Consider the following 19,412-nt stretch of genomic DNA (forward strand, 5'->3'; position numbering starts at 1 on the left):
ACTCGTTCTAGCAAAAGCCTACAAATATACAGAGTGGACCATTAATTTTGAAACACATAAATTTAATAAAATAGAAACGCTGGAATTCTACATGATGCAAATATCGGCAAAGGGACATCGTTTGACATACTCTGCAATAGCCTCATGTTAACAATATTGCCAACCCAACTGAAAGTTGTATTTCTTAAAAATAACACTAGTGGCCGCATGTAGCGTAATCGCTAACGTTCTCGCCTTCGTTCCCGGGTTCGACTCCCGGTGAGGTCACTCATTCATACCAGGCAAATACCGGGCTGGTACCTAACTTATAGGTCCCAGGCCGCTTGCTTCCTTCCCAAATCCTTTCTTCCTTCCCTTTTCACGGATTGTGTGCTCGCCGAGGGACATCATCCCTCAAATCGCGAAGTACTAAATGGCTTTAGATGCCGAAAGCCCAGAAATCTAAATCCCAATGACACTACTTCAGGTTACAGCGCATTCCCAGTCTATACAAAAGAAAACTTCATTCAGTGTGAGAAACTAAGGGCATCACAGCAGTGTTTCTTTCAGAAACACTGTTCCGAGAGCGCTCAATTTTTTAAGCAGAAAGCAGACTTTTTAAAAAAATGAACTTCGGGGCCATTTTTTGCAAGGTGAAAGTGCACATTTAAAGTGTTCATATTACAAACTGGGAGAGCGCAATGACCTAATATAGCACAGAAAAAGCGTCTTAAAATCTTCGACTCGCTGCATATGTCGTACGTTGCTCAAATTTATCAAATTACGAAGTGGCAGAATCAGTAGCATCTGCGACTCGTGCCAAGGGTCACGGGTTCGATTCCCGCTGGAGTGAAGTTTTTTTTTTTTTTTTTTTTTGCTTTAACCAATAAAGTAGCCACTTGTAGCTACAAGTAAAATGTTAATTCACCATGTGTTTATAATGAATTAAAACAACAGAAATATTTAAATCAGTTGTAAAATCTTCCAATGTTCCATGTTAACTAGCAACGAAATGTAATCTATTTCGTAAATATACTGATATCACGAGTTATATTAGGGTTACCACAGTCGTTGTGTAAAACTGTTCTTGACGCTTCGTGTCTACACCTGTTGATAGTGTGTGTATTACAAGCACACTGGCGTAAATGGCACGGGGGATGAGGGGGACATGTCCCCTCCAATCTTGGATCTGAGGGATTGTCCCCCAATAATACGATTTGATTTTTTTTTTTTTTTAGAGAAAGATATGATTTGTGTCCGATTGTCACAAAGGAAAATGAGATGAAATTGATATCCTCCCACAGAATAAGCCTCAAATCTGCCCGCCTCCCAATGTTGAAAACAACTCTGCTCTCCTGCTCCCCCACAGTATTGTTTTCCAACTTCATAAATATTTTGAACATCGCTTTAAAAATATGGAAACGGTCTTACCCAGATTTTCGCCGCTAATTACAAGGGAAATACGAGGGAAATCTCCTTTGGTTATAGTAACATCCAGTATTACCAAAGGGGATTTCCTTCTCATCCCCCTTGTATTTCTCACACTGTCAACAGATGTAGACACGAAGCGTCAAGAACATTTTTACTCAACGACTGTGGTAATCATAATGAATTGAGTTGAGTTGATTTTGATTTAACGTCCCGTTCTGCAGCGAGGCTATATGAGACGTGGACCTACTAATTAACGTGGAATTCGAACCACATGAGCTCCCACCGGGAATCGAACCCGGGTCTCCCATGCCAAAGGTGGTAACCATAATATAACTCGTGATATCAATATATTTACGAAATAGATTACATTACGCTGCTAGTTAACATGAAACATTGAAAGATTTTACAACTGTTTTAAATATTTTTATTGTTTTAATTCATTATAAACATATGGTGAATTAACATTTTACTTGTCGCTACAAGAGGGTACTTTATTGGTTGAACGGGGGCGGGGTTGCTCACTGGTATAGCGTTCACCTCCGGTGCTTGGAGCCCTTGGTTGAATCCCAGCTCGTGCCGTGTGGACTTTGTGGTGGATGAACACCGTGCTCGTGGGTTTTCTCGGGGTTCTCCTGTTTCCTCCCACTTTCTTCATTTCACTCATCTCTCATCATCATCGTCTCCTTTAGCCTAACCGGCATAATCGTGGGACGTAATTTCGTTTCATTTTTATTGGTTGAAGCATAAACAAAGAAAAAAACTCGACTTAAGCAGCAATCGAACCCTGGACCCCTGGCACGTGAGTCACAGGTGATGCTGACTCTGACACGCTGTCACTTGATAAATTTTTGCAACGTACGACATGCTGCGAGTCAAAAACTTTAAAACGCTTTTTGTCTGCTATACTAGGTCATTGCACTCTCCCAGTTTGTAATATGAACTAGAGATGTAAATGAGCGAACTTTTCAGGCAAACTTTCATTTTCGAAAGTTCGTTTCCGAACTTTTCATAAGCAACTTTTCCGGAACTTTCGCTTTCTTTTATTTACTAATTGGCGACACTCATTTTCATAATAACTTATTCTGAACATAGTGTGATGACTGTGAGCTAGCTATGTGGTATACAGTATAGTTATTTGCACCATAATGATACAAGATGGACTGCCACATATTGACATTATACATGATATGGATAAACACGTAAAACACATTATTGTAACTGAATCAAGCTTTCCACAAAGAAAAAAATATTAAATAAAATGATTAATCTTGTATTGGTAATGCGTGAGTTTATGATATAAACTTGTTTGTGCAAGTCAAATTTAAGTTTTCGGTTGTCAGCATCATGTAACATTGAAGGTTTCTGCCGAAAACATACTGTTTTATGATATAGGCTTGAAATTTGAAATACATGCTTGCAACGCTCTGTAATGTCTTTTGAAAAAAATGTGAAAATTATGTACTATTAGAAAGAGAAAAAAACTAAAATAAAATTACTTCGATTTTTAATATAGCCATGTCATATACCAAAATTTTTGTAATTTTACAGGGATTTTTTAAATTGACAATTTAAAAAAATGAGCCGAACTTTCGGCGAACTTTTCAAGTTTGAACTTTTCATGAAATTTTTCAACACTAATATGAACACTTCAAATGTGCACTTTCACCTTGCAAAGAATGGCCCCGATGTTCATTTACCAAAGTCTGCTTTCTCCTTGTTAGTATTGTAGGGACGCACTGCCAGTACTATTCTGTTCATTATTATATTATAGACGTATTATTTTTTGTCTCTTCTGGCGGGCACTCTCAGAGCTCTGGGGAGCCATGCTCCTCCCCCCAAAAATGTGTCTGGAAGAAACACTGCGTCATAGTATGATAAATATTTGTTGACTCGTTTAGCTGATTTATGTTATTGTTGTTGTAGGAGCCTCCAAAATTTGAATATTTGTGATATTGTACGAAGGCAATTCGAAAAAAAAAAACGCAGTTTGGTTATCAATGACATACACTTGCAGATACTGATTTTTTATTATACAGATGTGGAAAGTACAACATTACATTACTTTTCAAAGTATTCACCATTCAAATTGAGCCACTTGTCATAACGTTTTACAAGGTTTAAAATTCCTTCTGAAAAAAAAAAAAAAACTTCCGCCTGGGAATGAAGCCATCCGTTAATAGCATGTGAAGCGTATTGTCATTGTCGAAGCGGTGCAACAAAAGCCACTGTGTCATGTGTCTAAAGAGGTCTTAGTCGTTTGGCGCCAAATCTTTGCTATAGGGAGTATGTTAAAAAACAATCTAGTGGAACTGCTTCAAAAGCTTTTGAGTATTTCCAGCGGTGTGGGGACGAGAATTATCGTGTACTAACAACACAGCGTTTGTACCATAATTAATGTGGTATTATAAATATTTGTTTAACATGTGGATTTGGAGTAATAATCCGACGTTGTGCCAATTGAAAAATACAACTTTGTGGTAGGTTGGCAACACTAATTATCTGGTAACACTGCAGAGTATATTAAACAATGTCCCCTTACTGATATTTGCATCCTGAAAAATTCAATCGTTATCCACTTAGTTTATAAGTTACAAGAAAGTTTCAAATGGTCCACCATATATACACAGACCACCCTTTACCTCAATACAGCCACGACGGATGAAATACAAAATTAAACATAATAACTCATTTGTAAGAGCACAAGACTAGAAATAAGTAACCGGAATGATCGCTTACCTTGACAATCACGGCTGCAATAATACCTTTTATCATCCCATTTCTCATCTCTACATTTTTGACAAACTTTAAACTTAACATCTGTTGGCAGCGTATTACAATAAGCACATTCTACAAGAAAATAAAATACGATAACAAAAAATACAAGTCTTTATTATAATTCAGAAAAAACTGCAATTATTTCTAAATTATTAAATGCTATAGGGCTAATACATTGAGAAAAATCCATTATCCGGAGAGTGGTATATTGTACAAATATACGGAATCCTTATATTTAGTACGTACGGAAATCTTTACAGAGCATACGTTATGCTCCCTACAGCTACATACGTACTGCCCTTTTCCCGCTAAGGTGTTACATAATGCCACTGGTGGATGTTTGACACTTAATACTCCTCCGTATATTACACACGTATACGTATGTTACATAGATCAGTTATATGTTACATATATCCATTTGTATGTGAGATTCTGACAGCCTAAATATAGTTGTTTCTTTCGTACGGAAAGTACGTTCATTCGGAACACTTATACGGAAAATACGTACAAACCAACTTTCCAGTTAGACGTTTACTGCAGAATGTTACATAGAGTTGTACGTTACGTCCAAAAAGCACAGGATTTACGCATGTAATCTACGCTTTTACGTACGCTACATACTTTTTTTCACGAACAGGAGTCCATTTTTTTTTACTGAGCGTCAGTGGCATAACTAATGCTCACGGCAAAAGGGGACTCATTTAAGTTTCGAAGGTAAACTTTGTGATGTTAACGATGTTAAAATTCACTTTTCATGTTCGATATTAATTCACATTTTTTTTATCAATATTTTTTTCTGTAGTCTTCTAATATCAACTGGTCTAAGAAAGTATTGAGCGTCATGCGTACGAGATTGTGTTAGTATCTCAAATCTCAGTGAGTCGCAGCGGATCAGGTGTAACGTCATTTGACAGCTGACAGTTGAAGCTAGTAGATGTGCATGTCATGGAATTCTTATAATCAGGCTAAGACATTGCGCCGTAAAGATGGGAAAGATATGTTATCAAAATTAACAGCCAAAAGATGGCTCAGTTACTTTCGTTCTGATAATTTCGATGTGCAAGATGATGCTCACAGTGGGCGATGTATCCCAGAAAAAGTGAGTGATATTCTGGCAAAAGTCGAGCAAGACCGGCATGTAAGCGGTCATGAAAACACAGTGACCTAAACATCCATCAGCAGTATTAAACCACTTGCTGAAATTTGGCTACAAAAGGAAGATTGACTCTTAAGTGGCACATGGTCTGATTCCAAAACAATTATTAGATCCAATTTCTGCCTGGTAATCTCTACTGAAACGCAACTAACTCGAGCCATTTCTGAAGTGATTTATTACAAGCAATAAAAAATGGATAACGTACGACAATAATGTCTAATAAAGATTGTGATCAAATCAAGCAGAAGCTCAACAACCTGTGGCAAAACCCATACTGACGCTCAGGGAAGTTATGCTGCTTGTTTGCTTAGATTGGAAGGGCATCGTGCATCATGAACTGCTGCCATCGGGCAGAACAATAGACGCGAAACTGTACTTTCAACCATTAGCGTGAGGGCATCTAGCAATTCAAAAGAACTGGTCAGCGGAGAGATGTCGTATACCACGCTGACAACACCACACACGCACATTTTTAACGACCTGTTCAGTATTGGTAACGTCTGTGTTCTGATACAAAATGAATAGACACACTGTTAACCGTCAGATAAATCTGAAAGATTATTTCATAGTGCTGATGGAAGATGTAGTGGCTAGATTCCATATGAAGATACATTTTGTATCAGAAGCAAAGATTGACTAAAGATGTTGTGATGAGATATGACGGAAGCAGAAAATAATGGCCAATATTTTCAACGACGAGAGGAAAGGAATTTTGTTAAATTCTTCGGAAAGTTGAAGATCATAATTGTGTAGGGGAAATGGAAAAGGCTGAAAGTGCCAAAAAAATAAAAAATCGATTTTTTTGCATGGAATGTGTTGTAAACGTCATCGCCAATAACCTAGAGAAGGTCCAAAGTGCCAGAAAAATTCCTACTAGTTTCTAGAGCACTCGCAAGGAGCAGCACCTTAAAGGATAAAGTACAGTTTTAGGAAGTTTATATTGAATACTGGAAATTTTACTTTGTGGCACTTTCAGCCTTTTCCATTTCCATTACACAATTAGCCTTGTAGAGAAAAATAATGTGTGCAAAAACTTTTCAGGGAAAATCTTTGAAGTAAATATTTTCTCAAAAACAAAATTTAAAAAAAAAAAAAAAAAAAAGTGAAAATCAAGAACAGATGAAATGAAAGTAAACTTTCTGTACATATAAATACTTAAGGAAAATATTGTTGGTTCCAATTCTGATTCGATTCTTGCACTCATATTAGACATACTGTTGAATTTGTTAGAGAAACTCTACACATGGAAGGGGAAGACGTAGACAATGATGGTAGCTGCTTTGCCTCATACATTGTGTCAGAATGTAAGTTACATGATATCCAGGCCGGGCAGGCCCGTAGCCAGGGAGGGGCCAGAGGAAGCACTGGATAAGCTTGCATATGTGCATTATTTTTATTCATATTAGTTTCATTTTTTGTATATAGTTTAGTGGTTTAGTGAATTCTTTGTGATTCTTTTAGTGATTTTTCTGGTGAGTTTTAGTGAGTTGTGTTTGCATTGGCTGGCAACAGTGCCTTCAGTGTGCTATTCAAGTTGTGTCTGTGCATTCGACAATGTGCTGCGAAGTGCAACTAGGCAAGCATATTCATTAATAGTTTCAGAAAAGCATATTTATTCATAGGTTTTAGAGAAACACTCATGTTCATTAATATACAAGATTCACATGTTCTTAACAGTGTTTTAGAGTGCTACTCAGTTTATGTGTGATCGAAGACAAAGTATGATGGTTAGCAAGCAACATGTGGTTTAGCTAGCAGCAAGCAACGATTACTGCAGAAAGATGTTAAGATAAGTAATTCATTGTACTAATATTTAAGTATTATATCAGTATATTAACATATGAACAAAGCATGTTATATTTATCATATTAACACATGTACCTTTAAATAAGAATTGAAGCAAGTAACATCTAAAATATTCGTCAAGTCTTATTTCTCGTTCCTTCATGATATCTGGGTGAATCAGTAAAATGGGTTTAATCATACAGTTCATTAGCTTTGGATGTGATATGTGTGATTTGTAAATAAAGTACATAAACATATCACCCTTTCAAGCACTGCCCCTAAATTATTTTTTGTCTTTTCTAAAAAAAATAACACTGAATAGAGTTGAGTTGATTTTAAGTTTAACGTCCCGTGCAGCAGCGAGGATATATAAGACGTGGACCGACTGATTAACGTGGAATCCGAACCACATGAGCTCCCGCCGGGAATCGAACCCGAGTCTCCCACGCCAGAGGCGCGTACGCTAACCGCTTAGTCACGAAGGAGCTCTAACTGAATAGAATTTTTCAAACTGAATCAAAACCAGTGAAATTTTTGCAATTCAACTTTGCGAATTCTACTCATTTCTGTGTAAAATTATATGTTTCTTGCTAGATGCACCAAACATTTTCAATTGTTTTTATCCATTTCAAGAATTTCAAACCGTACCTTATTATTGCAACCATGACAAGCATCCAATGATACTATAGGAATACTTCTAAAGAACAATATCTTGGTCCACAACGTTAGTTGCGAATATTAATAAACTGTAGTGTCTCCCTTATTTGGAAGGTAGAAAATTGAGTGGAGACGTTGAATAAAGCATACACTTCTATTTGTATTGATATAATTTGAAATTGTTATAATATAATTTTCTTTTAATGTTTGAAAAATAAATAATTCAATTTTAATTATTAATATGAAACAAAGTACCTCGCGAAGAGCTTGTATGAAGCGAAACTCACAGACACACACAAATTACGGTTTCGATAATTCGAAAATAATTAGTGATTCTGTAAATAATAAATAAATGTGCAATTTTATGGTGTTCTTTTATGTTTTTGTCATTGCCCCCTCAGTCTTCATTTCTGCCCCCCCTAATGAATCAGGCTGGCTACGGGCCTGACGATATCCTTTGATCATTATCTCAGGCCAACAATCTCTTGATTGGTTTAACGCAGCTTTCCACCCTTCCCTATCGTGGGTAGTCTGTTTCATTTCTTTGTAGCTTTTCTTCCCTTATCGTGTATTATTTGGTCCGAATATTTCAATCACGGTCTTCTTCTAGTTTTTTTTTTTTTTTTTACCTTTTGCAATCCCCTCCATAGCTACTAACGTTATTCTTCAATGTTTCTTAATGTGTCTAATCATCCTACACAGTAAAAAAAATGAGGTGTTCAAACAACACAAAATGACTATCACTTTAGCGTGTTATTTGTGTCAATTCAACACCAACATGGTCACGGTCACGGTAATGCTGTAGTTTTGTATAGAGGATCGGGCCGCAGCCCCTGACTCCATGAGTAGGACTGTAGAAAAAATATATATATAAAGATGTGTTGATAGTTAGTTGGAAATTACTATTGTTTTGTGATGGATGCAAGTCTACATCTGCAACTGTCGCAGAGTAGCTGATTATGGTTTCATTACGAGCTCTGGAAAGGTATTAAAGACGTGGCATGCGATGGACGTTCCGGAGAGTGCATTCTGTGCCAATGTTAGCTATGGCTGGATTAATATGTCTGGGTAAAGTACGCCAGAACTTACTGTGCAAATGCCGTAGAACTTGTCTAACAGTGGGTAACTCTAAATCTTCCAGAATCTGACTGTTTCGTGTGTATCTGTCGTGACCAGTGATTATACGACCAGCTCGAGTTTGTACACTTTCGAGGGTTTGTATATGACTGGGTGAAGCATGTTGCCAGGCAGGGCATGCATAAGAGATTGTAGACAGGACTATCATCTTGAAGATGTGAACTCGATCCTCCTGGGAAAGTGAACTGCAGCGAAAGATGGGGTATAACGCTGAAATTTTTCGTAAGGCCCTTTGTTTTATGTCCCTGATGTGAGCGGCGAACGTTAAAACACGGTCTAAGGTTACACCCAAATATTTGGCGTGCATAGCGTGAGGAATACGAGCGTTCTCATAGGTTAAATTTCGTAGAGCACGGATGCGTATCTTACTGTGAATGACAGCACAACTTTTGCCTGCATTGATTTTAATCTTCCAACGTCTTGCCCATTCCTGAAAACTGTTTAGTTGTCGTTGCATGTAGATGTAACATTGCGCAAGTGAGCTGCTGGTCGTGAAAAAGGCAGTATCATCAGCATATGTTGCGAAAAAGCAATGCGGTAAGGTCGGGAGATCTGCCGTGTATAGATTATATAAGAGCGGTGAAAGTACAGTGCCCTGCGGAACACCTGCTTTGATAGATCTAGACGTGGATTTGACACCGTCAACAGACACATGAAATTTCTGCCAATGAGATATGAATGAAGTAAGAGTAGAAGACGATCCGGAAAACCTTGAGTGTATATCTTATATAATAGTCCTGATAACCAGACTTTATCAAAGGCTTTTGAGACATCTAGGTAGACTCCAAGAGTGTGTTGTTTCCTGTTAAAAGCCGCTGTTAAGTGGTCCACCACTCGTACGAGTTGTGTAGTAGTGCTATGTTGGGCACGAAACCCGAACTGATTGAAAGGTAGGAGGTCTCTATTAACTACATGTTGTTTCAGCCTCGAGAGTAACACATGTTCAAAGAGTTTACTCAAGTGCGACAGAAGACTTATCGGTCTATAGTTTTCCGGGAGCAGTGAATTCTTTCCAGGTTTGGGGATGGTGATGACACGAGCTTCCTTCCAGGTCTTGGGGTAGTAACATAATTGAAATATGGCGTTAAATAAATAGGTTAAGAAGACCAGTAGTTTTCTAGTTGGATGTTTTAGGATCTCAGATCGAATCCCATCAGGCCCAGATGCTGTCTTTCCTGGTAGACATTTTAGGTGTCTTTCTATTTCCCGAGGTGTTACTATGGTGATGTCATGTGTTGAGTTTTGTGTCCTTATGCTATATAGTGTGGTTCGGATGTGCTGTTTGAAGTAGGGATCGAGGCGTGCTCTGTTAGGCTGGAACTGTTCTTCCAGAGAGTCAGCGAAAATGTTCGCTTGCGACTGAGGATCTTGTGTCAGTCCTTGAGGTCCTTGTATGACTCTTGCTTTGGAAGCATTTGTAGCACGTTGGAATGATTTGCAGTATGTCCAAATTTTACGGTCATTTACTGTGACATTTTGAAAAGTGTTTTCCCAATATTGTTGATTTTGTCGCGTTGTCAGCAACTTGAGCTTTGCACGCAGTTTGTTCCATAGCGTTTTGTATGCTGGATGTAGTGTATGCTGCCATCGACGTCTAGCCCAACGTTTTAGATGAATATAGAGTTGTAGGTGGAAACTGTCACATTGACTGGTTTGCGTTGGAAAGATTATGGAGGTGGAGCTCGCTGCCTCTGCTGTGCGAAGTGCTAACATGACGTGAGAGACCGCTTGGTCGATATCCTCAATGGTGGCGGGCCGATCTCGCAGATCGATCATAGTGTTTAGTTCTTGTTTGAAAAGATGCCAGTCAGTTTCTATGTGATTGAAGATAGGGGCAGAATGAGCGATGCTGCGGTGCGAGACGTGAAAAATGACTGGATCGTGGTCAGAATCTAAATCCGAAATAACATAAGGATGAACACTAAATTATACATCTTTGCAAAGAGCAACGTCAAGAACATCGGGTTGTCCGCCGAATTTTGGATAATGAATTTGGTCAGGTGGAGCACTGATGATGAAGTTGGAGGTAAGTAGATATTCATGTAAATAATCTCCAGCAGTGTTTGGAGTAATCGAGTTCCATTCTCCATGTTTAGCATTGAGATCTCCAGCTAAGATGACTTTTGGCCCTAAGTTAGAAATGACATCGAAGTCTGTGGGCTCTAGTTGTGTGGCCGGGGACCTGTACCCGGTAACCAATATTAATGGAACACCTGGAGTTATTAATTGAAGAGCAAGTGCCTCCAAAGTAAGTAGGGGTGGTATTGTAATCAACTTGACTGGGAATGCCTTTTTGATGATAAGTAGTAATTCTCCCTTCTGTCTGCCCACTCTATTCTGTCGGTACACAATGTAATTTGGTAGTCTCCAAGTAGTGATCCGAGCTGTAAAGTGTGTTTCTTGTATAAACATGACATCAACTCTGTGTTGTGTGAAATCTAATCAGCATTTGTTTCTGCCCCTCGAGACCATCTGCATTCCACGTAGCGAGGACAAGTGTGTGTTGTAGGACGCTGGAGTTAGAAACAGCCATCGTCAACAATTTCCGCTATTGTTTCGATGACTGCTACAGCCTTGGAAGCTGAGTCTGCAGCTTGTCGGAAACGTGTAATACCACGTTTTATGTGTGTTATAATTTTGCGGAAATGCAAGCCCTTGAGGAATAAAAAAACGGACTTTATATCCAGGTCTTCGTTAGGGCTCTCCTGTTGTTGAGTAGAAGCTGAATCGGTGTGGGATGAAGTGGAAGCTTTAGCATCGTCACCATCCGTAGCCACAGGTTGGACATTGACAATAGTGGGAATGGAAATTTCCTGATTTGATGGATCTTGGGAACTTTTCTTGGTTTTGTCTGGATGTTTCTTCGGCTGCTGTGCCGGCAATTTTAGAGCCTCAGAGTAAGATTTAAATACCGGGCAGCCGCGGTAATTTGCCGGGTGATCCCCCTGACAGTTTGCACAAGTGGCGGGTGTGGATGTATCTGGTTTACTGCAAGACTGTGTGAAATGCAGTTGCCCACATTTGACACCGCGGGTGGGCTTGGCAGGTATCTTGCGAATGCCCCAAACGTTGGCACCTATAACATTGTAGCACTGAGGGAGGCTTATAGGGTTCGATTTGGACCTTGTAATGTAGTAAGTTGTTAATTGCATAGATCTCTTTAACAGCTGCAGTTCTCTCCAAAGCAACCAAGAATAATGGCATTAGTATTTTCTGGCCATCCGTCTTACTTTTGCGGGACATTTGATGGATGTTTGTCGGTTGTAGCCCAATCTGATAAGATCTTCTTTCTGGTCATCTAATTCTGTATCAATAGGCAGTTTTCGGACAACTACCTTAATGGGCCTTTCAGTTTTTGCTACTCCTGTGGTATATTGAGTCTTCGTTTGTTCACAATAAGTCTTAATAGAGTTATAATCGTCTTTGTTAGCCGCTTGACGTCGAATGCGCTCTTTGTTGGGCTGTGCTAAGGGAGGCTCCTTCAATGCACGTGACAGGGTCTTTATAAATGTATACGTGTTGGTAATCCCGTATATGAAAATCGGAGGCGGCTTGAAACTGGGGGGCTTGTTAGTCGGTGGAGTGTTGTTACTGGAACTAGGATTATCCATTTGTTCCGATGACAGAACATCGAACTTGTTACTAGTGGGAAGAGGTGGAAATTCTGGGGTTTTATTGATTAGTTTTTCTGCCTTGTTGAGATTATCCAAAGAAGACCTACGTCGTTTTAGTGTTCCCACTACTGTGAAGTCCATATCTTCAGCGTTATTCGACGTTGATGGTTGCGATGCACTTGTCTGTATAAGTGTAGGAATTTTCAATTTTAACTTCGATGGAACGGTCGTTTGCTTGGTTTTACCTAAAGGCAGAAGAAAGTCTTCAGGTTTGTAAGTTGCTCGTGTTATTTTGCCCCTGATACTAGGATTCTTGGTTGATTGTGCCTTCTTCTCAGATTTAACTGGTGTCTTCTGAGAAGCCATCTTTATTGTTAAAGTGGGAGACGGCGCCAGCTTACCACAATGGAGGGTAGTGACGCTCCTTGTATATAATGTGTTCTTAGAGCAGAGCTCTAAGTTTGAAGTTGATTAGCGTGCCTACTCCTCCGAAGAGGAAGCACTGATATAAATCGTTATCCGGTGGAGGTGCCAAAGTCGTCAACTAGCTTCGGTGATATCAGCCTCCGAAGAGGAGAATATCAAAAACAAATCGTTAACCCAAGAGAATAGCAAACTCGTCAACAGTAAAAATCAATCAGGTGTGTCTAGCCTTCGTAGAGGCTTAAAACCAATTCGACAGTTGTTTCCTTAATCCTCAGAGAGGTAAGTAATCCAACCGTATTATGAAATTCGCGATTACAATCAATGGGGATGGACACACTAAATGACTTGCTTATTTTTCTCCGCCAGCTACGGATACCAACACCAACCACATCGCCTTCAGAGCATATCAGAAATACCTCCTTACTGGCTGTGAGAATTTGCATTGTATTTTATTGTTTGGTATGAGCAAAGCTTTGCGAAATATATTTCGCATTTATGGCAAGTAACTAATAACATTCTATGTTTTCTGTAATCGGTCACAACAATATTGTTGTAAATCTGTGAATCATCTGGAACACTTACAGTGCTTCCATCTATTTTTTTATCTGTTATTCTTGTGTCTTAGCACGTATGAACAGAAGATGCAGAATTTTGATTTTACATATCACTGACAGCAATATTCCACTATGAAAGAAGTTAGTGATATTAATAGTGCACAATCGTAAACATGTCACAAAACGATGGTTCATCATCTTTAAGTATTTTGAATCCGAAAAATTGAATTGAAAATAGTTAACTTGGTACTTTTCGTGAAGAGCGTTAACTCTATTTCCTCCTACAGCGCGGAACCTGAGGTGGCCAGCCACTTGTTCCACCTACTAGACCACGTTAATCAAATTTCATATCACAACCCTCCTTTTATCACAATCTTTTGCCAACCATAAGTAATTTTTTGGTTTGTAAAAAAAAAACTTTTCTATTATTGCTGCTTAACGCTTGTAGTTGTATACATGTTCTGGCCTTATACAAGAACAAGATTAACAGTTTGACGATAAGTATGAAAAATAAAAATATGTCTATCAAATTAAGAAATTGAGAATTAATCTTTAAAAATATTTTTTTTTCAACTAATAGATCCCAATTACATTTAGCATTTTTACCTCCCTTCACGAGCTTCATTTATTTCTCTGGCGATCTACTTAAGACCGCAAACTCCATTCTTGATAAGCTCCGCACTAAACGGTCCTGATTACTTCCCAAGAAGATGTAATTGTGTAAACTCAAAATTCACATGACTTGTTTTTACGCGTATCTTTTCAAAGAAACTAAGTATTTAAAAGTACATATATATCAAATACATATATAAACCTTACTACTCTGTTTAAAAATCCACACGGATGTAGTTTCATCGAATGGAGACAGGCGATATAAATTAGGCTCAGGGGATTGCTTTTTTGGAGTATGTCACTCGGACGGCCGCCATTTTTGAATCGATTTTTAAAAAAATTATGAACGATAGTGCATAGTGTGATATATAACCATGGGCTAGAATTTTCCCAGGATGTCAAATATGAAATCAGATTTCAAGTAACTTAATTAGTTGAAAAGCTATTGGTAACTGAAGATTATGTTTTCTTGTTCTGTACAATGTGTTCTACATGTCCTCGCTGAGCAAGCACGTTTGCAGATGCTTCTCCCAATTGTTGTGTACAAGAAGGGTATTGTGTGAAATTTGCCCACAGGCAGCGGCGATACGTTGTTCCAGATGACGAAGATCACGAATTTTCACAGCACATAGCCTTAACATGTCCACAAAGGTAGAAATCAAGTGGCGTTAGATCTGATGATCAAGCAGGCCATTCGATTGGCCCACGTTGACCACTCCCAGGGAACTGTTCATCCAAGTAGTGACGCACACGACGACTTAACGGAGAGAGCGCTATCGTATTGAAAAACCGGGGGAATGTGCCATCCTCGGACACTGCAACTGGCAGTATTTGTTCCTGTAACAGCGCAAGGTTTCGTTCCGCAGTTAAAGTTATTGGAATTAAAAGGAGCCGATTATTCTTGTTCTCCATATCCCTGCTCACACCATAATCTCTGTGCCGGTCATTTTGGAAGGATCTGTTCATGCGGAATTGTCATGTGACCAATAGCGAATGTTTTGCCTCTTAACCTTCCCATTTACGTAGAAGTGAGCTTCATTCGAATGGAGTATCTGCATAGCAAAGTTAAAGAGTTAGGGTTTAGCCTTAATTGCTCGACAACCGACTCATAAAATTACACTCGAAGATCAGGATTGTCTTCGGGGAGATGATGTTGCATTTGCATCTTATACTGTTGCCATTCATACCTGTGCAGCACCCTGTACACTGATCTATGGCTCACCCCAAATTGTATTGATAAAAGACGAATGTTCCGCTGGGGTGACATCCAGAATGAGACGAGTACTGCCGTAGTTGTTGCTTCGTCCATGGCTGTACGCGGTCGTTCGCTAGTAAGTCTGCCCATGACTATGCCCGTCTCCTCAAATTTAGTTAACAACTGAAACACTGCAACATCATAGGGCTACGTTGTCGATGACGCTGGTTGAAATCGGCAGCCACTACACGAGTACTCCTTCCAACTCACAGTTTGATTATCTGGTTGCGTTTCTCACGCTAACGGCATGGTTCCACCCCTTGAAAGAAAGAGTTAAACACAACTTTCAATTGCCAATAACTTTTCATCAAATTAAGTTACATGAAATCTGATTTCATATTTGACTTCCTGAGAAAACCCTAGCCCATGGTCATATATCACACTATCCACCTATAGTTCATAATAAGTATTTTGAATCCAAGAAACAACATGGCGGTCGTCCACGTGACATACTCGCAAAATTGTCCCCCTGGACCTAACGTGTATCGCCCATCACACATTCATTGATAGTAGATTCGTGTCAATTTTAAAACGGGTGGTAAGACATTTTCAATGTTCCCAGTTTATATGAGTTCTGATAACAAAATTTACTCCCTTAATCAAGAAAACAAAATATTATCCTGAGTAATTGTTCATCAATTTCTGCATTATGATTTCAAATATTGTATAATGAAATTATAATACAGAAATTGGTAAGTATCTACCCACAATTTTTCTTTTGACTAAACGAGTAAGTTTTGAAGTTAAAACTGTGTAAGATGATATAACTTAAAATTACAGAAAAGATTATGATGATAACTGAAACACCAGTAAATATGTAGATGATTTTATTATTGGTGCAGTTCCTGCAAACACGTACTTCTCTGTAAATTCTGATCGTTGGTAGCCTTGCTCTCTGCAGGTTTCTCTGGTTGAGTTTCACTTTTCTTTTTAGGCTCTCCATGTGGCGTAACTTTACACTTCATACTAAGCTCGAACTCGACGAATGCTGCGTAGAAGAAAAATAAGTTTAATTCCCTGAGGGCATGATTGTTGATAAAGCATCCTTCTTTATTATGTTTTACTTTACGAAAGATAAGGTAAACTTTTAAATTTTCAATCAAACAAAATTATCCAAATTAAACTCTCACTAAGAAAATTTAAACAAAGTATTGGTATCTTTGTTTGGTAACTACAGTACTCAATAAAAAGAAGCACATGTGAAGATACTGAATATATAACCATCGACTTCATCAAATATTGCTAATTTCAATTCGCATCGTCAATGTTTTAATACCGAATTTGAAATCTGAAAGTGCTAATACTTTCTCATTTTTTTGCTCACAACCTTTTTCAACACATAATCTATATGTGACCAAGGCACGACAATTTTCAGCCGAAATATTGCATGGATTACATCTATATATAGAAAATTTAAAGAGGTAAAAAAAAAAAACCTATTTTACTGTACTAAATATATTTTCCTTTTGCGAAAACACTTTAACTGACAATTTTATCAAATACGAAATCAAATATCAAATATCAAATACGAATATTGAAAATTATAGTATAGTAGTGTCTCATTGTTACTATCTGAAACTCAAATGACACTGCTGTGTCTCTCCCGTTTTAACTTTTCTTATCGACAATTAAAAAAAGGCCGAAATTTAGTTATTCATTGGTTTAAACCCTTAATGGAATACTTTTTAAAAAATTATATTAGTTTATATTTCACTTAGGTAAAGTTATGATTTATTATTCTTTCAAATTATGCACTTATCTGATATATATATATATATATATATATATATATATATATATATATATATATATATATATATATATATGGACGTCCAAAACGCCTTTAGTTGTTTCACCATATGATGTTTTTTCTGCTTTATTGTTGCTCTAATTGTGAAGAATATAAGTAAACAATGCTGTTTTAAGGGCAGAATAATTAGAGCTCTAGTGTAAGGACCCCCTGAAGACTAAACCTTATATTATGAATGTAAATATTTTCCTGACATTTTATCATAAGCAGAATTTGGTAAGATTATAAAGAAGCAGAGTAATACGTTTTGTTTTAGTACGGCTGTTTTAAGATTACAGCAAACATAACAAACGCCAGGAATCCGTTCCTTTATTATTTTCATTTAGTACAGAAATACAGCTAAATTTCAGCCCTGGGTATTGATTGGAAAAAATATTACATGATCCAAATATTACATTTTGACTCAAAGTATTTTACGAAAATTCTATAAGGATAGAACTTGTAACTACATTCGAAACCTTAAGTTAGTTTTGTAGGTTGTCATTATTGAACTTTCGATATTTTTTTGAAAAAGAAGACTGATTAAACAGAAATTGCTATTAAATATGATTTTAATTCCTTGTTAAGTTGTGAGTAAAATGGAATTATCATTATAGTAATATAGTGCATCAGAATTTTTCTTTCAATGATGGCTACTAACTCCTCCAGTGAATGTTCATTTTCTATAATGAAAATTACTAAGAAATGAATTAAGAAGCAGTATATGTCGTCTATTTTCGATACCAACTTCCAGATTGGCCTCACAATACCTGAAGCATATACTCCACTGAACAAGACCAAGCAACATGGATAGTGGGTCGTCTTAAACTGTCGGTAGTCAAATTTACTGACAAATTTAGACAAAAAAATTCCTGACATCCTTCCCCAAAAAATATACGGCATAGCATAACAAAACTTTCACACTCGCACACTTGCGTACGTCAATACTATACAGAATGTATTTCGAGGAAACATGAGTTAAAAAAACATAGTTTATAATAGGAATTGTTTAATGTTTTAACATTAGAGTAATTTACAACTGAAGAATGTATCGTTATGCCATGTTTTAGCAAATGTACCTTTGTCTAAGCTTAGTTTAATCAACATTTTCATTGAACTTTTAATAACCTAATTTATTAATACTAAATAAATCTCAAAATTCTTGTAATTTACAATCCTAGTATTCCAAATCAACCTAGTAGTTACTAACTGAATCTTGAAAAATGGAAATTACTTCTCCTTCAATAATCCAGAAAATAATTCGTTTCAAAAGATTAGACAATTTTTTTAAAAAAATGTTTAGAAGTTTGTCAAATATGTAGAAGCAGGGATGATTTTAATTTAGTTGATTCCAAGAACTAATACTACTACTACTACAATACTAGATATAGTGAATTCAAAGATTTAATACTTCTACTACAACTAAAGGCTAAAGGAATTATATAACATCAATGTAGGAAAATTTCAATGAGAGACAGAGAGAAGTGTTTGTTACCAATCTTTAATTGCTTTCTCTTTTTGAATTCGTGTGGCTCAACTAGATCTAATCTACCTGTTCTACTCATACAATGCTTTGCGATTTATTATACAGTAGAGTTCCGAAAACTCGGCATAATGTGGACCGAAGGGTGGCCGAGTTTGTGAAAATCCCGGAGTTATCGGGAATGGGGTTAAAAAAGAATAAGTACAAGTGTTTTTTTTTCAGAAAGTATAGTACTTTACTTGTATGTATTGTTTGCTTGAGAATACAACAGAGAATAAACTGCCCAATTACCCTTAAACAAAGGAAAAATACGTACTTAATGAGGGCATAAAGTCTACATTTTAATTTACTATACATGAAAATGAAAATTAATAAATGCACACTATACAGTAATTTACCTAATAAGACAGACCTCAGAAAGATACTTGAACGGGTTTGAACCCGAGAATTTTTCGCCCTGCCAGGGTGTGGCGGAGTTATCCGGACTGCCGGGTTATTGAGTTCCGAGTTTTCTGGACTCTATTGTACTAAACTTTGGTTAGTCAAATGTAATTTAGTTCCCATTAGACTTTCTAAATCAGTTAAATAAACTTATAAACAATATCATTTAGTTTCAGTTATTAGCGGTCATTTTTATTTTAATTACTGTACCTTTTATGTCGAACTCAACATGCACGATTTTACTCAATTATATAACGATAACTCAATTTCTATCAAGTAATTTAGACACCACTTACTTTATGAATTAAAATCTCCTTT

At 37.3% G+C, this 19,412-nt stretch overlaps 1 protein-coding gene across 1 annotated transcript in view; it reads right to left on the reverse strand.

The window, feature by feature from the left end:
• LOC145675567 (uncharacterized) overlaps positions 1–19,412 on the reverse strand; it is a 43,578-nt gene that overhangs the window by 14,780 nt on the left and 9,386 nt on the right. The window contains exons 3-4 of the mRNA XM_081746085.1: positions 16,241–16,369; positions 4,147–4,257 (exon numbers count right to left, since the gene is read on the reverse strand). Coding sequence (XP_081602211.1) covers positions 4,147–4,257; positions 16,241–16,369 — 240 coding nt within the window. The remainder of the gene's footprint in view (positions 1–4,146; positions 4,258–16,240; positions 16,370–19,412) is intronic.

The sequence above is a fragment of the Thermobia domestica genome, chromosome 18 (assembly GCF_964235325.1).
Source record: "Thermobia domestica chromosome 18, izTheDome1.hap1.1, whole genome shotgun sequence".
NCBI lineage: Eukaryota > Metazoa > Arthropoda > Insecta > Zygentoma > Lepismatidae > Thermobia > Thermobia domestica.